The sequence below is a fragment of the Cibotium barometz genome, chromosome 3, assembly GCF_041138505.1.
Source record: "Cibotium barometz isolate CiBa-2024 chromosome 3, ASM4113850v1, whole genome shotgun sequence".
In the NCBI taxonomy this organism is placed as follows: domain Eukaryota; kingdom Viridiplantae; phylum Streptophyta; class Polypodiopsida; order Cyatheales; family Cibotiaceae; genus Cibotium; species Cibotium barometz.
Window position 1 is genome coordinate 62696101 of NC_141048.1, and position 23482 is coordinate 62719582.

The 23482-nt window shown below is 45.0% G+C and overlaps 1 protein-coding gene across 1 annotated transcript in view; it reads left to right on the forward strand.

Annotated features, from left to right (window-relative positions):
• The window catches only part of LOC147640366 (Cyclophilin-like peptidyl-prolyl cis-trans isomerase family protein), a 38362-nt gene extending 15188 nt beyond the window's left edge, over positions 1-23174 (forward strand). Inside the window, exons 3-5 of the mRNA XM_086779776.1 lie at positions 14792-14953; positions 22499-22657; positions 22749-23174. Coding sequence (XP_086635902.1) covers positions 14861-14953; positions 22499-22657; positions 22749-22832 — 336 coding nt within the window. The 5' untranslated portion in view covers positions 14792-14860 and the 3' untranslated portion in view covers positions 22833-23174. The remainder of the gene's footprint in view (positions 1-14791; positions 14954-22498; positions 22658-22748) is intronic.
• The last annotated feature ends 308 nt before the right edge of the window (positions 23175-23482 follow it).

Below are 23482 nucleotides of genomic sequence, written 5' to 3' on the forward strand. Positions count from 1 at the left end.
AAGTATTTTCCGGTGAAGAATGTCGAAGCCGGACTCGTCAAATGAATCAATACAACCAGCCCCGACTCCTCATACACCTGGAGTTGTGTGAACACGAAACTGTCGTTCCGAGATCACGCATGAATAGGCGTTCTCGTACTAGAGCTTGGCTCGCACAACTCACAAAGGAATGGGCTTGGTCCTCCCAAGTGTAGGCACACAAACATGTGCTCACACTCTACAAGTACACGAACAGGTACTTGTAGAAGATCGGTACACAAGATGGTACTATTAGGGTTTCAACAGGTACATCCATGAGTACAGTTTTGATTTTTCAGCAAGTACAACTGGTACAGTTAGGGATTCAGCAGATACAACAGATAGTACAGTTCTGATTTTCAGCAAGTACAACTACACCGACTAGGTGTGAATGTCCTTGAGCACCGTCTTGTGAACAATACGCTCATCAACACTAAAATGAACTAGCTACAATACACATAATCACTGAAAGATACATCAATGCTCAAGGCAATCTGCAAAAGAGAAGCACTACACAGTACACCACCATTGAGGCCGCGAACGGGGCCGACCCCCCCTCAATACTGAAGTATATTATTGGAGTATTTTATTTGTGTACAAAGTTCCAAGGGCTTGCTAGCCAAATAATCCTAATATGAAGACATATTATCCAAACAAGTATTTTCCGGTGAAGAATGTCGAAGCCGGACTCGTCGAATGAGTCAATACACCTGGAGTTGTGTGAACACGAAACTGTCGTTCCGAGATCACGCATGAACAGGTGCTCTCGTACTAGAGCCTGGACAACTCACAGAGGAACGGCCTTGGTCCTCCCAAGTGTAGGCACACAAACAGGTGCTCACACTCTACAAGTACACGAATAGGTACTTGTAGAAGATCGGTACACAAGCTGGTACTATTAGGGTTTCAGCAGGTACATCCATGAGTACAGTTCTGATTTTTCAGCAAGTACAGCTGGTACAGTTAGGGTTTCAGCAGGTACAACAGATAGATAGTACAGTTTTGATTTTCAACAAGTACAGCTGGTACAGTTAGGGTTTCAGTAGGTATGGTGGCTGGTACATGTGGTACAGCAGGTACTGTTAGGGTTTTAGCAGGTACAGAAGTTACAGCAAGTACTGTTAGGGTTTCAGTAGGTACACAACAGGTACAGCTGGTACTGTTTGTAACTGCCTGCTGTGGGCACCTGTTGTACCTGCTGAGACCCTAACAGTACCTGCTGTACTTTCTGTACCAGCTGTGTACCTGCTGAAACCCTAACACACAACAGGTACTGTTAGGGTTTCAGCAGGTACAACAAGTACACAGCAGAAAAAGGGAAGTGAGCCAAGGAGAGTTGGGCGCCAACTTCTAGGAGAAGGGAAAATGCAAAGAGGTGGAGAAGAATGGGGGAGAGGAGGTGGAGGGGTCCAAATCCCTTGTGCCATGTGGCACAGCCCACCATAATTAATGGTGGGCACCTCCGTACAGTGTCCACATGCTTGAGGCCCTGTGTGGGTGCCCAACATTTGGGCTGGCCACACTTTTGACCTTGGGCTTCGGGCACTGAGCTGGTGGCTGGTGCCCAGCTTTAATAAATGTGAATTGCTAAGGTTATAAAACCTTCGCAATAATAAACAAGGGTTAAATGAATACTTACCACCTATTCACATGCCACAAACCGTGTCAGAATACAAGGCATTCACACGGCTGACGGGTGGGCGTCCCTTGCCCGTGAACTGGACACGTCATAATAGGCATTCACGCGAAAACAGTTTCAAATAGGCAGAGATGCATGCATATGCATTATGCAATGGAAATATCTCCCGTTCCTGGAACCTGTAAATAGTAGGTCTTTTCGAGCATGGAATTGGCTGAATGGGAAGCCTAAACTGGGATCCCTGAGAGTGGGTTCCACGTCCTAGCCACACTATGGGTGACACGAGGCCTGGCCTCCCGTAGGTGACACATAAACAATTTCAAACGGGGCCTTTCCCGTGGAGGCATGCATTGTGTTGTTCTATGCAAACTCTACCAATGGTAGATACTTTTCCCAAGCTGTTTTTTTGGTCTGCAACATAGCATTTGAGAAGATCCAACATAGCTGGATTTGCAGCCTCACTTTGCCCATCGGTTTGGGGGTGAAAAGCCGACGAGAAGTCCAGCTTAGTGCCCATAATGTCAAACGGAGCTCTCCAAAAGAGGCTTGTAGTCTTGGGTCTCTGTCCCCCACAATGGATTTAGGCATACCATGGTGTTTGAACACTTGTGCCACAAATATCTTGACCATATGCTCAGGCTTAATGGTTTTCTTGACCGGCAAGAAGTGTGCTTGCTGGCTAAATCTGTCAACAATGGTCCAAATAGCATCATTGCCTTATTGAGTACGAGGCAAATCCATTGTAGTACTTTTCCATGGCTGCCAAGGAATAGGCAAAGGCTGAAGCAAACCAGGAGCCTTTTGCTTGTCAAATTTGACACTTTCTGACAAGTGATACATGCACATACATATGCCTCTATATCTTTGTGCATTCCTGGCCAAAAGAAGTAACGCTCAATCATGCGGGTAGTAGGCATTATACCTCTATATCCTGCATACGGAGGAGCATGGCACTCATCAATCACTTTTTGCCTCATGTTTGACGCAACACATAGGGAGTTATCCTTCATGAGATACCCCTTTTTGATCACATAAGAGGCATGTGCATGTCCAGCCACTAAATCAGTCCATATATGACCAAAATCAGCATTTGTATGGTACAATTCACGCATGGCGGACAAGTCCCCATGTGAGGCAATTGACACCACAACCACATATGGTTTTCTAGACAATGCATCTGCCATCACATTTTTCTTTCCTAGAGTGTGCATATTTTGAAAATGAAATATAGATAAGAAGTTTGCCATCCTCATATGCTTCTCCGAAAGCTTTGTTTGTGTCAAGAAGTACCTTAGGATTTGATGATTTGTCTTGACCATAAAATCAGTCCCAAGAAGGTAGTGTTTCCAAATAGTCAAGGCATGAATCACAGCCAACAATTGTTAGCACATTCATCCCCAGTTTCTGCTCATGGTTGGAGTTCCCTTTTGGTCCCTTTTTTATGGCCCTTGGCTGTGGGCTGGCCACCCCTTTTTTCCATATTTTTTTTGACATTTTTCCCAGGTTGGGTGACTGATGTCCAGTCGGCCAGCTCCATGTCCCTAGTCGGCTAGGTCCCTTTTCTCCAGTCGGCCAGCCCACTCATGCCCTATTTATAGACGGGCTTGCCTTCTTATTTTTCATCTTTTAGTCTTGATTTGTATCCCTCAGTGTTGAGACCGTTTATGTCTCTTGCTCGGGATTGTTTCAATGCAGTATATTCAGCATAGTTGCTTCATATTTCTCTCTCTCTCTCTCTCTCTCTTGCACTCTCTCTCAGCACACTCTAGTGCTTGTATGCTTCCACTTTGTGCACTCTTTCATGGTGTCATCGCTCTAGGTTCAGAGTGACTTTGCTGCCCCAGTTTTTCTCCTCAGTTTTCAGCACCTTCATCTCTGCGTTTTCTCTTCTCAGTTTGGCTCCTAGCCGACTGGCTTCTTCTGGCGCTTCTACATTGCAGCCTTTGGTCATCCATCACCGGTTTTGACCACTGAGACCCCCTGTACACCTGTCGACTACACTATTTCAGGGCAGCAACACTTGTTGTGCTGCGTTTTTCCTCTACTGGTGTTTCTTGCAATTGTTGGTGTTCTGATTTGAGGATTGGTGGCATCTGGTACCTGTGGTGGACACTTCTTGCGAGATTGTGCGTTTTTTCTTTTGAGATCGAGCCCGACCTTTTGTGATGGCTTCCCGGACTACTCTTCATATGTTCTTTGAGTCTGCAAAGTTGGATGGCTCCAACTACACTTTGTGGAAGGTGAAGGTGAAATCAACCTTGTGTGGAGTGGATCTCTAGGATTGGCTTGTTACAGCTGACAATGCCACCCCTCCTATCCTTCCTATCGTTAGTGTGGCTCAGGCACATATTGATATTTGGCGGGCAAATGATCATCGTGTTTTCTCTTTTTTGATGTTGAATTGTTAAAATTTTGTTCTTTCTCATGTGCATACAGCAGATGCTACACATGAAGTTTGGAAGGCATTTGCAGACCTTTACAAGATTAAGTCTCCGGGTCGGATTTTGGCTTTGGAAAAGCAACTTATGAATTTGTCAGTTTTTGCCTTTCCATCTTTATCTGCTTTCATCTCGAAGATAAAAGATCTCCGGGACGGGCTTGCTGTTTGTGAGAAGGATATCTCTACAGAGGATATGGTATTCGGCTTCTCTCCAAGCTTCCAGAGAGGTTTGATGCTTACTTTCAGTCTCTTGTTTCTTCTCCTCGTCCTGTTCTAGTTACTTGGGAGGAAGTTCTCCCCTCCATTATGCAGATTGAGTCTCGCTTTGAGGAGCGGACTGGCACCTCTGGTGGTTCTGATGGAGCTTTGGCTGCACGAGATAAAGGGAAGAATTGAAGGCAGAAAGGGAAAGGGGGTTCTGACAAGAATTCCAAGGATAATGACAAGGATAAAGACAATGACAAAAACAAATCTTCTAAAAACAAGGACATTGAGTGTCACTACTATGGCAAGAAGGGTCATAAATCGCCCCAATGTCACAAGAAGAAGCGGAATGAAGAAGCAAAGAACTCTACCTCTACAACGGTGTCTTAGACCAAGAAGGATGATGGTAATTCTTCTATTAGCAGGTACTTGTCGTGTACTTGCTCTTGTGACTTCTCAGTCGCGGTCTTGGATTGTGGATAGCGGTGCTACTGCTCACATGACACCACATCAGGATTGGTTCGAGGACTTTACTGCCAGAATAAGTGATATCACTTTGGGTGATTCTTCTTCCGTGCCAGTTCATGGACATGGCACCATCCCCATCTTCTGCTCCTCCAAGGACAAGAGGTCCTTCTCTGACGTTCTGTACATTCCAGATTTGGCATTTAACCTTTTGTCAGTGAGTGAGTGCTCTTACAGCTCTGGGTGCAGGGGTGATCTTCTCTCGTTATGAGATTACTATTCGTGATAAGGAGATTGGTAGCATGTTGGCTTAGGGAGTCCAGGATAGTGACTTGTACAAGTTGACCGCTTTGCTTTCTATTGGTTCTTCTTCAACTCTTTGGGGTTTGGCCATTTGAGCTATCAACTTCTACAGCGAGCTTCAAAGGATGGGTTGGTTGAGGGTTTACCAACCATCAAGGCTCCATCTTTTGTTTGTTCCTCTTGTTTACAAGGGAAGCAACACCGAGCTGCCTTTCCGAAGGAGGCGACACACAGATCTTCGACATCACTTACTCTTGTTCATGCAGACTTATGTGGTCCTATGAGTACTGTGTCTCTGAGTAAGGTGTTGTACATGCTCGTGATGGTGGATGACTTCTCCAGATATACTTGGGTCTTCTTTTTGAAGTCCAAGGATGAGGCTTTTCAACACTTTTGTGATTAGAGGGTTGAGGTGGAAAAAGAGACCGGTTCTTCGGTCAAGGTTCTCTTGACGATGATGATGACTCTGCTCCTCCTCCAGCGAGTTCGAGCAGACCTGTGCGCCTGGATGGTATTTTCAGACAATTCGTGATTCAGGGTTACGAGAGCTTCCTTTTGCTCCTCCGCCTGGTTCTCTCAGGCGATCTTCCAGAGTTTTCGGGAAACAAATTCATGAGGGCAACATGTTTGTAAACTATGCTCTTATGTCCTCTATTATTCATGGCCCTTTTGATCCCACTTCTGTGGACAAGGCTCTTTCACACGAGCCTTGGCATCGTGCTATGGAGGCAGAGCTGGATGCTATTGAACGGAATGGCACTTGGATTTTGGTGCCTAGGCCACAACAGTGTAAGGTGATTGGTGTGCGGTGGATCTTCAAAACGAAGTACTGATCTCAAAACGAAGTACTGAGCTGATGACAGCTTGGACAAGTACAAGGCGAGGTTGGTTGCCAAGGGTTATGTTCATCGCCCTGGAGTCGACTTCGATGAGGCCTTCGCTCCAACGGCCCAGATGACTACCATTCGCACCGTTCTTCCTCTTGTAGGATATCATAGATGGCCCGCATTCCAGATGGACGTCAAGTCGGCTTTCCTGAATGGACAGCTTACATAGGAAGTGTATGTTGATCAGCCGCCAAGATTTGAGGTTCCAGGCAAACAGGATCAGGTGTATCGGCTGAAGAAAGCTTTGTATGGTCTAAAGTAGGCTCCGCGGGCTTGGTACCAGTGGATTGATGAGTTCTTTCAGAAGCTTGGCTTGTGCTGTTCTCATGCAGATTCGAACCTTTATATCCTCTTTGAGAGGGGGTTGGTTGTTATTATTGTGGTCTATGTTGATGACCTCATCTTTACAAGTTCTTATTCTGTGAGGATCCGTTCAGTCATGGATGCTTTGGAGACAAAGTTTGAGATGACGGATCTTGGCCTTTTGCATTATTTTCTTAGCTTTGAGATTTGGCAGACTCGTACGGGTATTTTCTTCTCTCAGTAGAAGTACACACGGGAAATACTTGACTGGATGTAGATCAATATCTTCTCCTATGGATACTAGTGAGAAGCTCTCTTCTTGATGTTTCTCCAGGGATTGATCAGGGACAATATCGGGTTCTCGTCGATTGTTTGGTTTGGTTGACCTACTCCCGATTGGACATTTGTTTCGCAGTCAGCTTATTGAGTTCTTTCACATCCAAAACCTGTCAGCAGCATCGGAGGTGTGCTCTCAGGGTTGTGTGGTACTTTGGACTTTGGCATCTTCTATGGCCGAGGGTGTACTCTTCTTGGATGGCCTAATTTAGATTGGGCTGGAGATCCAGATACTCAGCGTTCGACCACTGGTTGTGTTTTTTCACTTGGGTCAGGAGCCATTTCATGGAGCAGTAAAAAGCGGCCTACTGTGGCGCTTTCCCCTACAAAGGCGGAGTATTGTGCAGTTTGTTATGTTGCATGTGAGGCGATTTGGTTGCGGAGATTATTGGTTCCTCCTACTAGATCTACTCTTCTTTTGTGTGACAATCAGAGTTGCATCACCATCGCCAAGAACCCTGTGTTTCATGCTCGTACGAAACACATTGAGATTCAGTATCACTATGTTCGTGAATGGGTTCTTGCTGGAGATTTGTGTTTGGAGTATTGTCCTTCAGCAAAGAATGCATCGAATTTGTTCACCAAGCCGGTTTCTCAGGCTTCCTTGGCTCCTCATCTTCGGCTTCCGCTCAGCATCTGGTGCTGAGAGGGGGGGTGTAACTATTTGGCCCTCCTAGCTCTATTTCACATAATGAAATCCATGCCCGGACACCAGACAAGTGGAAGAAGACATGGGGACAGGGTCCATAAGGATTGATTAAGAAAAAGCACCATTCTTGATCAAAAAGCAGGAAAAAGCAAAAAGTCAAACAAGGTTGACTACGAGCCAAGGACATCATTGGAAAGAGGATACTAAGCCGGACCAAAAAGCTAAAAGCCGCTTTCTCAAAAAGCAGCTCTAGGACCAAAAAGTAAGGCCTTGAAGTTGTAAAAGCACAAATCAAGAACTTTGGCTATTATTAATAATATTTAATAAAAAGACAAAAGCAAAGCAAAAGCATTACTTTTTGGCAAAAAGCAAGGCTTCCCCTAGTATAAAAGAAGCATGAACCTCTCTTGACCATCAAGTTGAAGAAGAACCTCTTCATCGCGTTGCCATCTCGTTTAAGCGTGGAGATTATCTTCTTCATCATCATCTATGAACCAAATCATGGAGTTTTTTCATTGCTACTTGCTGATTTCAGAGCGCCTTCAGCAACTGCAGTGCCACGTCACCATCTTTCCGTGCGATTGTACAGATCCGTACAGCTTTACAGACTGAAAATTTCAGAAACCCTAAAAATTCAAGAAACCCTTAAATTGCTCAAAAAACCCTAAAAACTGCTTTTTGGAGGTTTTTATCGCCTGAAAACCATTAAAACAGGTTTTATATCAGTTTTCTTGCCAGAAAGAGCTTCTCTAGGGTTTTCTGTCAGAATATGCAGCGGAGATGAAGACAAAATCTGAGAACACAAGAGCAAGTGCAGAAAATAGACAGCAATGGAGAGTGTCAGAATGCGCAGCGGAAGACTAACGCACGTAGGAGACGCATCACCATCGAGCTCCATGAACACCCCCAACGGGCACTGCACCATCCCTCCACCGGGCTCCCATCTCCCAGTGAGCTGCCACCCAAAACACTGGCCGAAGGAGATGACTATGACAAGGTGCCACTCTAGCCTATATATGGCTCTTCAACTTCCCATGCTTGCACTTATGGGATAATCCAAGGCACCTTCTAGCCATAGATCACAAGCGCGAAATCACCAACCTTCCAACACCCTCCCTCGATTCAAGCTTCGCAAGCCACCGAGGCGCGAGGGGGTCGCCCAGGACCGTATAGACAAGAGATGACTTCTAACATTTTCATCATCGACAAGGCTATAGGAATTGTAGAGATTATTCAGGGGATGAGCGAGTGGATTTAGAGCTTGGACATGAAACTTGGGCATAGAGCTTGCACATGGAACATGAAGCTTGGACATGGAAGCTTGAACTTGAGCATACACATGAAGAACTTGGACATGTTGAGAGCAAAGGGAGACTATGGGCCTCATGAAGGGAACAACCATGAGGTTGTTACAGAAATTCTTGATGGGAATTGCGACCATGACATCAGAAGAGTACCATGACTTTCAGCAGTTCAGGCGACCTCTCAAAGATGAAGAATTTATTTCTTGGAGAACCAAAAGAGAACAGGAGCAAAGAAGGACTCAAATGTTTGCAGATTTCATCAAGGATTGAGCCACTGAAGCCAAAGGAGTTGAAGCTGCTAAAGCCTATTTTCGAGTCACCATTGTCGAAAGATCTAGAGCTACCCGCTCTATTTATCATGGAGGAGACAAGGAAAAGCTACTCCTAGGCCTACTCTTTCAGATGCAGTTTCTTCAGGACAGGTAAGGGAAAGGAAGGCAAAGAAGCCAAAGAGATCGGAAGATCATCAGATTGATATCATGCCAGGAAGTTCGACAAATTGTTTGCAGTGGTGCTTAGCCCATTGCATGTTGCAACAAATAAAGCCATGGGATCTTTGTGGACCAAAGCTGAAACAGAATTCTTTTGAAGTATTGAGACTTTATGCTAGCAAAGGACCAATGTTGGATATTCCAGACCTTTTTTTGTGGTTGAACATGATGAGATTGCATTGGAGCAGTCTTGAACCAAGCAGGTCATGTTGTGGCCGATTAATGTCAAAGCCAACAAGGAAGCAGATGCATTATCTCGAGACCTATGGGTTACCATATGGATTTCACTTTGATGAAGGATCCTTATGCCTACCAAAGAGGATTTCAAAGATGTTTTGGAATAGATTACAGAATAGAAATTTGGTGACTTTTTATGTCATCAAGAAGGGTTTTCTTATGATACAAGCCCAGGTCATGTGTAACACAAGGAATTGAGGCCAAAGTAATGGAAGAGTGCCATGCTTCTCCACACATGGGGCATAGAGACACCTTGACTACACTACAAGCTTTGGAGAGTTATTTTTATTGGCCTAGTATGAGAAAGACATTGAGCTTTATGATTCGAGAATGTTTGTTTTGTCAGAAGGTCAAGTTTGATCGACAAACACTAGCAAGATTATTGCACCCATTGAATGATCTACGGGAGAATATTGCTATGGATTTTATCTTTGGATTGCCAAAGTCAGGGAATGATGGTATATGGCCCTTTCAAGATACCAAGAAGATCAACCATGTATGTCATCAGTTGGATCTTTCAGATCATTGGAAGATACATAATGTTTTCCGTGATAGTTTATTGAAACCGTGTACAGGTTATCCCCAAAGGAACTTGTTTTGAAGAATCCTCCAAGGGTGGAAGGGCCAGAATAGATTGTGTTTCATTCTTGGAGAAAAGGAGGAAAGACAGTGGTCAGAAAGTTTCTCTTGGAATTCAAGAGTTATTCGTTGTTGGATGTGAAATGGATGCCAGAGGAGTACTTCTAGGACTATCCAGACATGCTTCGAGCTTATGAGCATTGAGGAAGTGGTTGGTCGAGATGTATTTGAAGTACAAATATGGACGCCTTGCGATCAAGATAGATTCAAGAGGGAGGGATCATACCTCTAGCTCTCTTCACTGTACATATATTGGACTGGAATTGATCATTATTCTGCTTATAATGGTTATTTGGACATGCTCTAGTTTGGGTGTGGCAACGATGCCAGAAAGCCCAAGGAGCAAGATTTGTATATGGATGGCAACGATGCCAGTCGGGCGGTCAATGTGACCAGATGGCCCAGATGACTATTGATAAACTCTCGGGCGGTCCCAGTGACCAGATGGCCTTGAGGAAAAGTCTGAGCGGTTCTAGTGACCAGATGGCTCAGCACGGTTTCGATGAAACTAGACAGGACAATCCATGAACAGGAGGATCATTACTTATGCATTGCATACTGATGTATGTCTGAATTTCTTTGACTTTGTGTGCTGTTTTTGATGTATGGACAATGCTTGGATTTATGGCATGTGATAGTCCAGTGGGCTCCAGACTACCTGGCCAGTACTTGGAATACCCAGTAGACGCGAATGATGCATACTTGTTTGTTGACTAGCTTGTGTCTAGTTTTGCAGGAGGTAAGTATGTATTTATTTTATCCAACACATGTGACAGGCCATGAAGATGTACCATCAAGAATAAGGACATCGCCACAGATATGGGGAAAGACCAAATGCACAAGCTCACCAGATGGGGCTAGTACCTTTAACATATGGAAGTACTTCATGTACTTGGAACGCACGAATATACATGGAACATATGGATGTGCTTGGAACGCTTGCAATCCGCAGTTGAGGACAACTGCGATGTAAAAGAGAGGGAATGTAACTGTTTGGCTCTCCTAGCTCTATTTCACATAGTGAAATCCATGCCCAGATACCAGATAGGTGGAAGAAGACATGGGGATAGGGTCCATAAGGATTGATTAAGAAAAAGCACCATTCTTGGTCAAAAAGCAAGAAAAAGCAAAAAGTCAAATAAGGTTGACCACGAGCCAAGGACACCATTGGAAAGAGGACACTAAGCCGGACCAAAAAGCTAAAAGCCGCTTTCTCAAAAAGCAGCTCTAGGGCCAAAAAGCAAGGCCTTGAAGTTGTAAAAGCACAAATCAAGAACTTTGGCTATTATTAATAATATTTAATAAAAAGACAAAAGTAAAGCAAAAGCATTACTTTTTGGCAAAAAGCAAAGCTTCCCCAAGTATAAAAGAAGCATGAATCTCTCTTGAGCATCAAGTTGAAGAAGAACCTCTTCATCGCGCTGCCATCTTCGTTCAAGCTGGAGATTATCTTCTTCATCATCATCTATGAACCAAATCATGGAGTTTTTTCATCGCTACCCGCTGATTTCAGAGCACCTCCAGCAACTGCAGTGCCACGTCACCATCTTTCCGTGCGCATGTATGGATCGGTACACGTGAATGGACTGTACAGACGAAAAATTCCAGAAACCCTAAAATTGCTTTTTGGAGGTTTTTATCGCCCGAAAACCATTAAAACAAGTTTTATATCAGTTTTCTTGCTAGAAAGAGCTTCTCTAGGGTTTTCATCATCAACAAGGCTATGAGAATTGTGGAGATTATTCATGGGATGAGCGAGTGGATTTAGAGCTTGGACATGGAACTTGGGCATAGAGCTTGGACATGGAAGCTTGAACTTGAGCATAGACATGAAGAACTTGGACATAGAGCTTGGACATGAAGCTTGGACATGAACATAGAACACAGAGCTTAGACATGGAGCTTGGATTTTGGACTTGGATGTGGATTCATTGGACTTGGGATCCATTGGATTTGGATATTGGATCTGGTACTAGCCCGGTGAGAGATACTTGTGGGGCATCCCTGTGGTGTGCTTGACATCAGAGATCTTGTGCGTCGACATCAACATCGACATCGACTTGGATATCCTACATCGGCATATTTGTTTGTTTTGTATTCATTGATTGTATTGATACTGGTCAACGTGCCCGTGGATTGTTCCTGAATAAATTCTTGAAAGGGGGCAGGGCCTGTTTCCCGCTCAATGTGGTGTATTGTGCAAGATCCCCATTTTTTTATCTCTTGGACACGTGGTTGAGTCTATCATTGCACGCCCCGTTGGGCTTACAGGGTGTTAGCACGTTCATCCCCAGTTTCTGCTCATGGTTGGAGTTCCCTTTGGTCCCTTTTTTATGGCCCTTGGTTGTGGGCTGGCCACCCCTTTTTCCAATATTTTTCTGGCATTTTTTCCAAGTCGGGTGACTAATGTCCAATCGGCCAGCTCCATGTTCCTAATCGGCTAGGTCCCTTTTCTCCAGTCGGCCAGCCCACTCATGCCCTATTTATAGGCGGGCTTGCCTCCTCATTTTTCATCTTTTAGTCTTGATTTGTATCCCTCACTGATGAGACCTTTTATGTCTCTTGCTCGGGACTGTTTCATTGCAGTATAGTCAGCATAGTTGCTTCATATTTCTCTCTCTCTCTTGCACTCTCTCTCAGCACACTCTAGTGCTTGTATGCTTCCGCTTTGTGCACTCTTTCAATAACTCCTCCTCATAAATGCCCAAAGAAAGTTTTGTATCATGCAAACGACGGCTTTCATAAGCTATGGCGTATCCTTCTTGATTTAGGACAGCCCCAATGCAACTTCTGGATGCATCGCACTCCACACAGAAAGGTTTCTACAAGTCTGGAATGAGTAAGACATGCCCACTCATCATGGCATCCTTGAGAATGAAAGCCTCTTTCTCATCAACAATTGTCCATTTGAAGACGGCCTTCTTCTTAGTGAGCTCATGCAATGGCGAAGCAATCCATGCAAAGTGTCTGATAAAACGCTTGTAATATGAGTATAAACCCAAAAAGCTTCGTACTTCATGCACAGAAGATAGCTCAGGCTAATCCGAATGGCTTCAATCTTTGTAGGATCCATCCTGACGCCATTCTTTGACGCAATATGCCCCAAATAGTGAATCTCGGAAAGAAAAAATTCACTCTTTTTCGCATTAATGAAGAGCTTGTGGTTACGAAGCTCTTCAAAAACAATGGCCAAATTTTGGCGGTGCTCTTGCTCATTCTTGGAAAATACCAAGATACCATCAAAAAACACACCTGGGAATTTCTGATGCTCATGGAAAATGCGATCCATCATTAACTTGAATGTGGTCGGGGCATTCATAAGACCGAACGGCATAACCAAAAACTCATATAGTCCAAATGACGTCCCGAATGTCATTTTGTGTATATCCTGAGGTGCCACACGCACGTGGTGATACCCACTCTTAAGATCAATGCAACTGAAACATGCAGATCCATCAAAGTTTATCGAGGATGTCATCTATGTGCGGGATTGGAAACCGGTTCTTGATAGTAAGCTTATTTAAAGCTTGGTAATCCACATACATACAAAAGGAACCATCCTTCTTCTGCACTAGCAAGACTGGTGAGCAATATGGCGAAGAGGTTTGGTTGAACCAAACCTCGGTCCAAAAGCTCTGTCACCTGTTTCATAATCTCCTCTTGTTGTGCCACACGCACGTGGTGATACCCACTCTTAAGATCAATGCAACTGAAACATGCAGATCCATCAAGTTTATCGAGGATGTCATCTATGTGCGGGATTGGAAACCGGTTCTTGATAGTAAGCTTATTTAAAGCTTGGTAATCCACATACATACAAAAGGAACCATCCTTCTTCTGCACTAGCAAGACTGGTGAGCAATATGGCGAAGAGGTTTGGTTGAACCAAACCTCGGTCCAAAAGCTCTGTCACCTATTTCATAATCTCCTCTTGTTGTGCTCTGCTTACCCTATATACATGTCTATTTGGTGGGGAACTACTCGGCACCAGATCAATGCGATGATCCTCGGGTCTCTCAGGAGGTAGCTCTCCTGGTAATGCATATGCAAAAGAATCCTTGTATGCATTTAAAAAATTTAGCCTTTCACTTATGAGAGTATATACCCATACATCATTACATTCAACCTTATCACGAACAAAGACTAAGTACCCGGAAACACTCTTTCTCATTGCTTTATTAATCTGAACATGAGATACAACTGGGATGGAGCCAAGCCAATGGTGGCGAATGTGAAAGGGACAAAGTCCAAGGTATTATTGAGTGTTAATAAGTGACATTGTAAAGACTAAAGTTGAGGATGGCCACATGGCAGCCATTTTGCAATGATTGATCTGGATTAGGCATGTGTAGAAGCAGTCCCAAAAGAGGAATTTGTCAAAAAAGAAAGTGACTAGAGTCGAGATATGTGTGCTTGAGGTTGAGTCAAGGTTGGAAGGTGAATGGAGGAAAATAGCCCTCATTTCTCTCTATGAATTGCACATGTGAAGAAGCACGCACACATCAAGGATGATTTTTTGGTACTACTGCTCATACTGTTCCCAATAATGTTGGTGATCTGGTTGGTCTCCATGTGACCAGCATTTTGGGCAGAGTTGAGCGGCCCAGTTTGGGAACCTTGACTGCAAATGGTAAGCCCACACTCGCAGCCTCTTCCTCACTTCTAATGTGTATACGCATCTGAATATGCAAGGAGTGCCACATGCGACGGATTTGGAAAATAAAAAGGCCCGTTTCTAATCATCCTCTGATATATAATCTGAAAAGTTTAAAGGTTTTGACTAGTTGCACTGCAAACCTATCTAACATGCAGTTTTGATTAGCAAAGAATATTGAAAGGATAACATCAAATAACCATTTTGTCTCTTGTTTTGCAGAATTTTCTAGCTTTGTGTGCAAAAGGATATTATGATGGAACAATCTTTCACAGAAATATTAAGGGTTTCATGATACAAGGAGGAGATCCAACAGGGTCTGGTAGGGGTGGCACCAGTATTTGGGGCCGCAAGTTCAATGATGAGATACGGGAATCATTGAAGGTACTGTTTCTCATGGGTCCTAATAAATTACATTATCTTGCAAGGAGGTGAAAGTGTGCAGCTTATGCTTCTGTTATTTACGAAATGGCATTTCTTCCTTATTCATTCTTTAAATTAAAAAGAACAAGTTCAAACTATGAGTTTGGTAATGGGAAGCAATAACCACCTACTGTTGTGTGTACATTTATGCCAATAGTTTGCACATAAATGCACTTGGCACTGACATATATAAAATAAAAACTGCTAACTTGTACATATGCCTCCAGCCTTCTATTAGCAATTTGGGTCAAAAGGCCATGTAGGAAGGAACATTTTTGGGTGAGGCTACCAGTCTAGCCCTAAGTCGGGGTGAAATGGATTGAAGAAGGGCTTCTTATTATTGAATATCCAAGCGAAACCCTTGTCTGCTCAAAAACTAAGTGAAACAACTCAGAGAAAATGTCACGTCCATCCCTTACTTGGTTGCCATGGACATGATTGTACATGACAAATGCAAGGCCCTGAGGCCGGACTGAAAGAGTGCACAGAGCGGAAGCAGAGTGGCACTAGAATGTGCTGAACAGAGAGTGCAAGAGAGAGAGAGATATGGAGCAAACTATGCTGAATATACTGAACCAAAACAGTCCCAAGCAAGAGACAGTGATAGTCTCATAAGTGAGGGAGCAAATAACTACAAGACTCTATAAAAAAAGAGAGGCCAGCACCCACTATTTATAGTGGGGAAGAGCTGGCCGACTGGAGCATGAAAACAGGCCGACTGGAGCTGTTGGACATGGCTCCCTAGAAAAATGCCAGAAAGGCTGGGAAAAATCCCAGAAAAATACTAAAAAGGGGTGGCCAGCCCACAAACAAGGGCCATGCAAAAGGGGACCAAATGGGCACCATACAGAGCAGAAACTGGGGATGAAAGTGCTAACACCCCCTCTCAGCACCAGATGCTGAACAAACTCCGAGAATCCGAAGATGAGGAGCCAAGGAAGCCTGAGAAACCGGCTTGGTGAACAAATCTGCAGCATTCTCCGCGGAAGGACAATACTCCAAACGCAAATCTCCAGCAAGAACCCGTTCACGAACATAGTGATACTGAATCTCAATGTGTTTCGTACGAGCATGAAACACAGGGTTCTTGGCGATGGCGATGCAACTCTGATTGTCACACCAAAGAAGAGTAGATCCGGTAGGAGGACAGCCAAGCTCCTCCAATAATCTCCGCAACCATATCGCCTCACATGCAGCATAGCAAACTGCACGGTACTCCGCCTCGGTAGAGGAAAGCGCCACAGTAGGCTGCTTTTTACTGCTCCAAGAAATGGCTCCAGACCCAAGTGAAAAAACACAACCAGTGGTCGAACGCCGTGTATCTGGATCTCCAGCCCAGTCTGAGTCAGACCATCCAACAAGAGTGCGTCCTTGGCCATAAAAGATGCCAAAATCCAGAGTGCCACGTAAGTACCGAAGAACTCTGAGAGCACACCGCCAATGCTGCTGACGGGGTTTGGATGAGAAGGAACTCAATAAACTGACTGCGAAGCATATGTCCAATCGGGAGTAGGTCAACCATACCAAACAACCGACGAGAACCCGATACTGGCCCTGATCAGTCCCTGGAGAAGCATCAAGTGAAGAAAGCTTCTCACCAATATCCAAAGGAGAAGATACTGGTTTGCACCCAGTCATCTGAAATCTGTCGAGAATCTCCCGAGTGTACTTCTGCTGAGAGAAGAAAATGCCCTTCGAGGTCTGCCAAATCTCAAAGCCAAGAAAATAGTGCAAGAGGCCCAGATCCGTCATCTCAAACTCTGTCTCCAAAGCATCTATAACAGAACGGATCCGCACAGAATAAGAACCTGTAAAGATGAGGTCATCAACATAGACCACAATAATAACAATCAACCCCCTCTCAAGGAGGATATAAAGGTTCGAATCTGCATGAGAGCGGCGCAGGCCGAGCTTCTGAAAGAACTCATCAATCCGCTGGTACCAAGCCCGCGGAGCCTGCTTTAGACCATATAAAGCCTTCTTCAGCCGGTACACATGATCCTGTTTGCCCGGAACAACAAATCCTGGCGGCTGATCAACATAAACCTCCTGTGTAAGCTCTCCATTCAAGAAAGCCGACTTGACGTCCATCTGGAAAACGGGCCATCTATGATGTCCTGCAAGTGCAAGAACGGTGCGAATGGTAGTCATTCGGGCCGTTGGAGCGAAAGTCTCATCGAAGTCGACACCGGGGCGCTGAGCATAACCCTTGGCAACCAACCTCGCCTTGTGCTTGTCCAAGCTGCCATCAGCTCGGAACTTTGATTTGAAAATCCAACGCACACCAATCACCTTACGCTGCAGAGGCCGAGGCACCAAAATCCAAGTGCCATTCCGTTCGATAGCATCCAGCTCTGTCTGCATAGCATGACGCCAAGACTCATGTGAAAGAGCCTCGTCTACAGAAGTGGGATCAGAAGGACCATTAATAATTGTAGACATAAGAGCATAATTAACAAACATGTTGCCCTCATGAATTTGTTTCCCTGTAACTCTGGAAGAACGCCGAAGAGTACCAGGCGGAGGAGCAGAAGGAAGCTCACGTAACCCAGAGTCACGAACTGTCTGATAATACCAACCAGGTACAGATCTGCTCGAACTCGCCGGAGGAGGAGCAGGGTCATCATCATCTGACTGAGAATCCTCAGCTGGAGGTGTGACAGTAACAGCGGGAGCAGGAGGATGAGTAGGAGGAGGAGAAGGAGGTGCAGGAAGAAGAAGCTCACCAAGCTCACCACCCCCCTCTGAAGATGTAGGAGTCTCGTCGAACACCACATCACGGCTCACAATAACTTTACCGGCTTGAGGATCATAAAGACGATATGCCTTGGACACAGTGCTGTATCCGAGAAAAGTCATGCGCTGAGACTTCGAGTCCAACTTGGAGCGGTGCTCCTTAGGCACATGAACATACGCAGTACATCCAAATATCCGGAAATGAACAACAGAGGGCTTCTCACCATGGAAAGCCTCATATGGAGTTTTGTCGGGAAGAGCAGCAGTAGGAGACCTATTCTGAATGTAGACAGCAGTGGAAGCCGCCTCAGCCCAGAAACGTCGAGGTAATGAAGAATGCTCAAGCATAGCACGGGCCATCTCCATAATGGTCCTATTCTTCCTCTCGGCAACTCCATTCTGAGATGGAGTATATGCTGTAGTAAGCTGTCTCCGAATGCCATGTGTCTTGCAATATTGCTTAAACTCCTGGGATGTAAACTCACCCCCTCCATCGGTCCTGAGAGCCTTGACCGAGTGACCGGTCTCTTTTTCCACCTCGGCTTTCCAATCACAGAAGTGATGAAAAGTCTCATCCTTGGTCTTCAGAAAGAAAACCCAAGTATATCTGGTAAAATCATCCACCATCACGAGCATGTACAACGCCTTACTCAAAGACGCGGTACTCATAGGACCACACAAGTCTGCATGAATGAGAGCAAGTGATGTCGAAGATCTGTGTGTCGCCTCCTTCGGAAAGGCGGCTCGGTGTTGCTTCCCCTGCAAACAAGAGGAACAAGGAGAAGACGGAGCCTTGATGGTTGGTAATCCATCAACCAACCCATCCTTCGAAGCTCGCTGCAGAAGCTGATAGCTCAAATGGCCAAACCGAGCATGCCAAAGAGCAGAAGAAGCACCAGAGGAAAGCAGAGCGGTCAGTTTGTAAAGACCACTATCTTGGACTCCCTGAGCCAAGATGCTACCAGTCGCTTTATCACGAATGGTAATCTCATAACGAGAAAAGATCACCTCCGCACCCTGAGCTGTAAGAGCACTCACTGACAAAAGGTTAAAAGCCAAATCTGGAATATACAGAACGTCAGAGAAGTACCTCTTGTCCTCTTCAGAACGGAAGATGGGGATAGTGCCATGACCATGCACTGGCACAGAAGAAGAATCACCCAGAGTGATCTCGCCTGATCTGGCAGTGAAGTCCTCGAACCAATCTCGATGGGGTGTCATATGAGCAGTAGCACCGCTATCAACAATCCAAGACCGTGACTGAGAAGTCACAAGAGCAAGTATACGCCGAGTACCTGCTAAGAGAAGTATTCCATCATCCTTCTTGGGTTGAGACACCGCCGTTGAGGAAGAGTTCTTTGCTGCTTCATCACGCTTCTTCTTGTGACATTGGGGTGACTTGTGACCCTTCTTGCCACAATAGTGACATTCAATGTCTTTATTCTTTGAAGATTTGTTGTCTTTATCCTTATCGGAATCCTTGGAGTTCTTGTCAGAACCCCCTTTACCTTTCTTTTGTTGAGACTTCCCTTTATCTCGTGCTGCCAAAGCTCCATCAGGGCCACCGGAGGTGCCAGTCCGCTCCTCAAAGCGAGACTCTATCTGCATAATGGAGGGGAGAACATCCTCCCAAGTAACTGGAACAGGACGAGGAGAAGAAACCAGAGACTGAAAGTATGCATCAAACCTCTCTGGAAGTTTGGAGAGCAGCCGAATAGCCATATCCTCTGTGGAGATGTCCTTGCCACAAACAGCAAGCTCGTCCCGGAGATCTTTCATCTTCGAGATGAAAGCAGATAAAGATGGAAACGCAGAAACTGATAAGTTCATAAGTTGCTTTTCCAATGCCAAAATCCGACCCGGAGACTTAATCTCATAGAGATCTGCAAAAGCCTTCCAAACTTCATGTGCAGCATCAGCTGTACGCACATGAGAGAGAACAGCATCCTGACAGTTCAACATCAGAAAGGAAAAAACACGTCGATCATTCGACTGCCAAATATCAATATGTGCCTGAGTCACACCACCGGAAGCAAGGGTGGGAGGGGTGGCATTGGCTGGTGTAACAAGCCAATCCCAGAGATCCACGCCACGCAAGGCCGATTTCACCTTCACCTTCCATAGGGTGTAGTTGGAACCATCCAACTTGGCAGACTCTGCAAACATATGAAGAGAAGTGGGAGCAGCCATCACAAGAGCTTGGGCTCAATCTCAAGAAATGCACAATCTCTGAAGAAAAGGTGTCCTCCACAGGTACCAAGTGTGCCACCAAAGCCTGCAACACCACAAGCCCCCTCTGCAAAGGGAAAGAACCACTGGAGAGGAAAAACGCAGCAATGAAGAAGTGCTGTCCTGTAGAAAACAGGCCGCCTGCAGTCCAATCTCCAAGTGGGCAATGAAACACTGATCTCCAAGAGCCAGACGGCTGAATCGATGAAGCCAATCTGAAGAGGAACCGACCAGCAGAGTGCTGTCCAGAAAACGCAGCAGCAAAAAGCTATGGATCTGGAAGAAAACGCAGAGGAGAAGTGCTGAAAACAGGGCTGAACTGGGGCAGCAGAAAGGTTGCTAACCTAGAGCGATGATACCATGAAAGAGTGCACAGAGCGGAAGCAGAGTGGCACTAGAATGTGCTGAACAGAGAGTGCAAGAGAGAGAGAGATATGGAGCAAACTATGCTGAATATACTGAACCAAAACAGTCCCAAGCAAGAGACAGTGATAGTCTCATAAGTGAGGGAGCAAATAACTACAAGACTCTATAAAAAAAGAGAGGCCAGCACCCACTATTTATAGTGGGGAAGAGCTGGCCGACTGGAGCATGAAAACAAGCCGACTGGAGCTGTTGGACATGGCTCCCTAGAAAAATGCCAGAAAGGCTGGGAAAAATCCCAGAAAAATACTAAAAAGGGGTGGCCAGCCCACAAACAAGGGCCATGCAAAAGGGGACCAAATGGGCACCATACAGAGCAGAAACTGGGGATGAAAGTGCTAACACGGACATGAGGCATTTTCATTGCGAGCCTGTGTCGAGGGATGAGTCGCTAGTGTACTGCCAAGGGGTGGTCAAAGTCGTGTGTGTCCCATGCATGTCAGTGTCATGGCTATCCTGCACAAGATTGTAACTCTCTTGTATGATGTAATGATGTCAAGGCTGTTGTACACTTCTTAGATCATTTGGTCCAGTGGACGGGCACCTGTCACTCATTGTTACTGCCTAAGTGTGTATGAATCCATTTCCCATGGTACTAGTGACACCAAGTCCAAAAGGCACACACTAAAGTCGTGGCCAGGTCAGAAAAGGGGGCCATGGACCTAGAGGGTGCCCATGACTAGGCACCTGGACTAGAGGAGGGCCTTCTGCAGAAACGCATGCATAAAGCATTTTTGCCTTGTCTTGTTTAAGGCGGCCAGCACACATGCCCCCTCTTAGAGGCCTTGTGCAGAAACGCATGCATAAAGCATTTTTGCCTTCTCTTGTGCATGAAGCCAGCCAACCCTACACTAGGTTGGCTAGCACACATGCCCCTCTCAGCCCTATGTATATGCTAGAGGTAGGCCACAAGCCAGAAATGCAAGCAATTGAGGTGGAGTTGAAGGGAGCAGGTACCCTCATGCACACATTTGGGGATGCCTGCTCCTTGGGTGGCTAAGCAGGAGGGGAATGGGGACCCCCTCCACGCAGCCTGGCCTTTCTGGCAATAAGGCAATGATGGAGATTGACTCCCAAAATGTCGTGTAGGATGTAACAGACAAGGGCTCAAACTGTGTCTCCATTGGAATGATGCTTGATTTCCTCAAATTGTGTGGACTCCATGTGTTGCCCTCAGTTTGGACCTCCTCATTGGAGATGTGGCAAAGATTGGTTAAATTGCTGGCATCTTCAACACTTCTTGCAGCATAGTCAAGTTTGGGACAAAGGGGCCCAATGTTCTTGCCATGTATGGTGCAAACAGTGACCTGGAGCTTCTCAAGCCTTCCAAGATGAGGTTTTTGCCACTAAATATTGTGGTCCAGAGATTGTCCAAGACCTTGACCCCTCTCGGCCGAACGTGGGTGTGCTCCTAGGACGATTGGTGTGAGGACAGGAAGCAACTTCAGAGTGACATTTGTGTGTGCAGTGATGAGAGAGACTTTGTGGATAGAGGCTGATGCTGCATGCAGTTTAGCCTATATATAGTGTTCTCCACATCATAGACATGGAGGGCAGTACCCTTGGACTCCTATACGAGTTCATGGACAGGATTGGTGAAGCATTGAACCGATGTAGCACTGCCTTTTCTGCTGAGGAGATGCACTTTGACTCTTGAGATAATATAGAGTCTTAAAATTACTATCCAGGGCAACCTGGTATAAGCCTAGCCTCAAATTAAATGCTGGCCACATTATGACCTTTTATTCCGTAACCTGAGGGTCTTACAACTATGAAGGTATAACTCCGATTGAAGGTCCTCGTGATTTTTTGCCTTACCATATTTGAGTCTTTGAATATCTTGGGTAACCGACTTGGTAGTGAAAAAGGCAGGAGGTATGTCATGGGGGTGGGTCTATGTAGTCTTGCTATATGGTAGGGTCAGTGACGGGGAAGGCTGATTGCCTGTAAATTCTCTATACTATCTATTGTTGCAGAAAGTATTCACAATGTGATATGTGTTCTTGCTCCTGGTGTTCCTGGTTAGTGGGTTCCTCTTTGCTTTTGCTTTTATGAACAAAAACTGTGAGCCACATTGGCTTCGTGGAGTCTGACTGATTTGTTCTATGAAATCTGCAGCACAATGCAAGAGGTATACTATCAATGGCAAATAGTGGCCCAAATACCAATGGCAGTCAGTTTTTCTTCACATATGCAAAACAACCACACTTAAATGGCCTGTATACTGTGTTTGGGAGGGTGATCCATGGTTTTGAAGTGCTGGATTTGATGGAAAAGGTAAGTGATCGTTCCCAAAAAAACTCAAATTTTCTAACAGCAGCTATACAAAACTCCTGCCATGACTCTCATGAATGTTTGTTGATTCCAGACACCAACTGCAGTTGGTGATCGCCCTCTTGCTGAGATCAGATTAAACAGAGTCACTATACATGCAAATCCTTTGGCAGGATAATGATTGAGAGAGAGAGCATTCAATAGTTCAAGAGTAAGCCATCATTGGGCCAGATCAATGACACCAAATGATGCAAGCTGCCATGGCTCACCTCCTGTATCATGTCAACCTTATGACCATTACTAATGTTGGTGATGCAGTGGTCTAGACATTGGCGTTATGTTAACCTCAAAACCTGCACGCCATCATCAATAGTTTACATTTTGTGAATGCTTCACAGGCTGTGGTGTCATCACTAGTATATTATCATACCTAGATACTTCTCATGCTAGAATAGTAAACGTCGTGTGGTCAATTATTTTAATTTGAAAGGCACAAAGCTACTGAGATCTTTTGATGCTAGCATGTGAATGTGGTTTTGTGTTGTCTTATTGTGGATGGCTTACCTCTTTTCAGCAAAAGAGTCTGAGTATACCCAAGCAGTACGCTTATTTTGTGGATAGAAATATAGACGCTAAAGAGGCTAGCATCTAACTATCTCAACCTGATGTAGGTTTAAAAGTTTATATTATAATAAACGTCTGAAGGTATGCTTTCATGATATGAATCCCTTGCATATAGAGTAATTACTTGGTTTCTCATCTTTTACGAGTGCAAATGCTTTTCTTTCTAAGTGTGATAATCTAATTATGTTTTTGAGATTTTAGAAC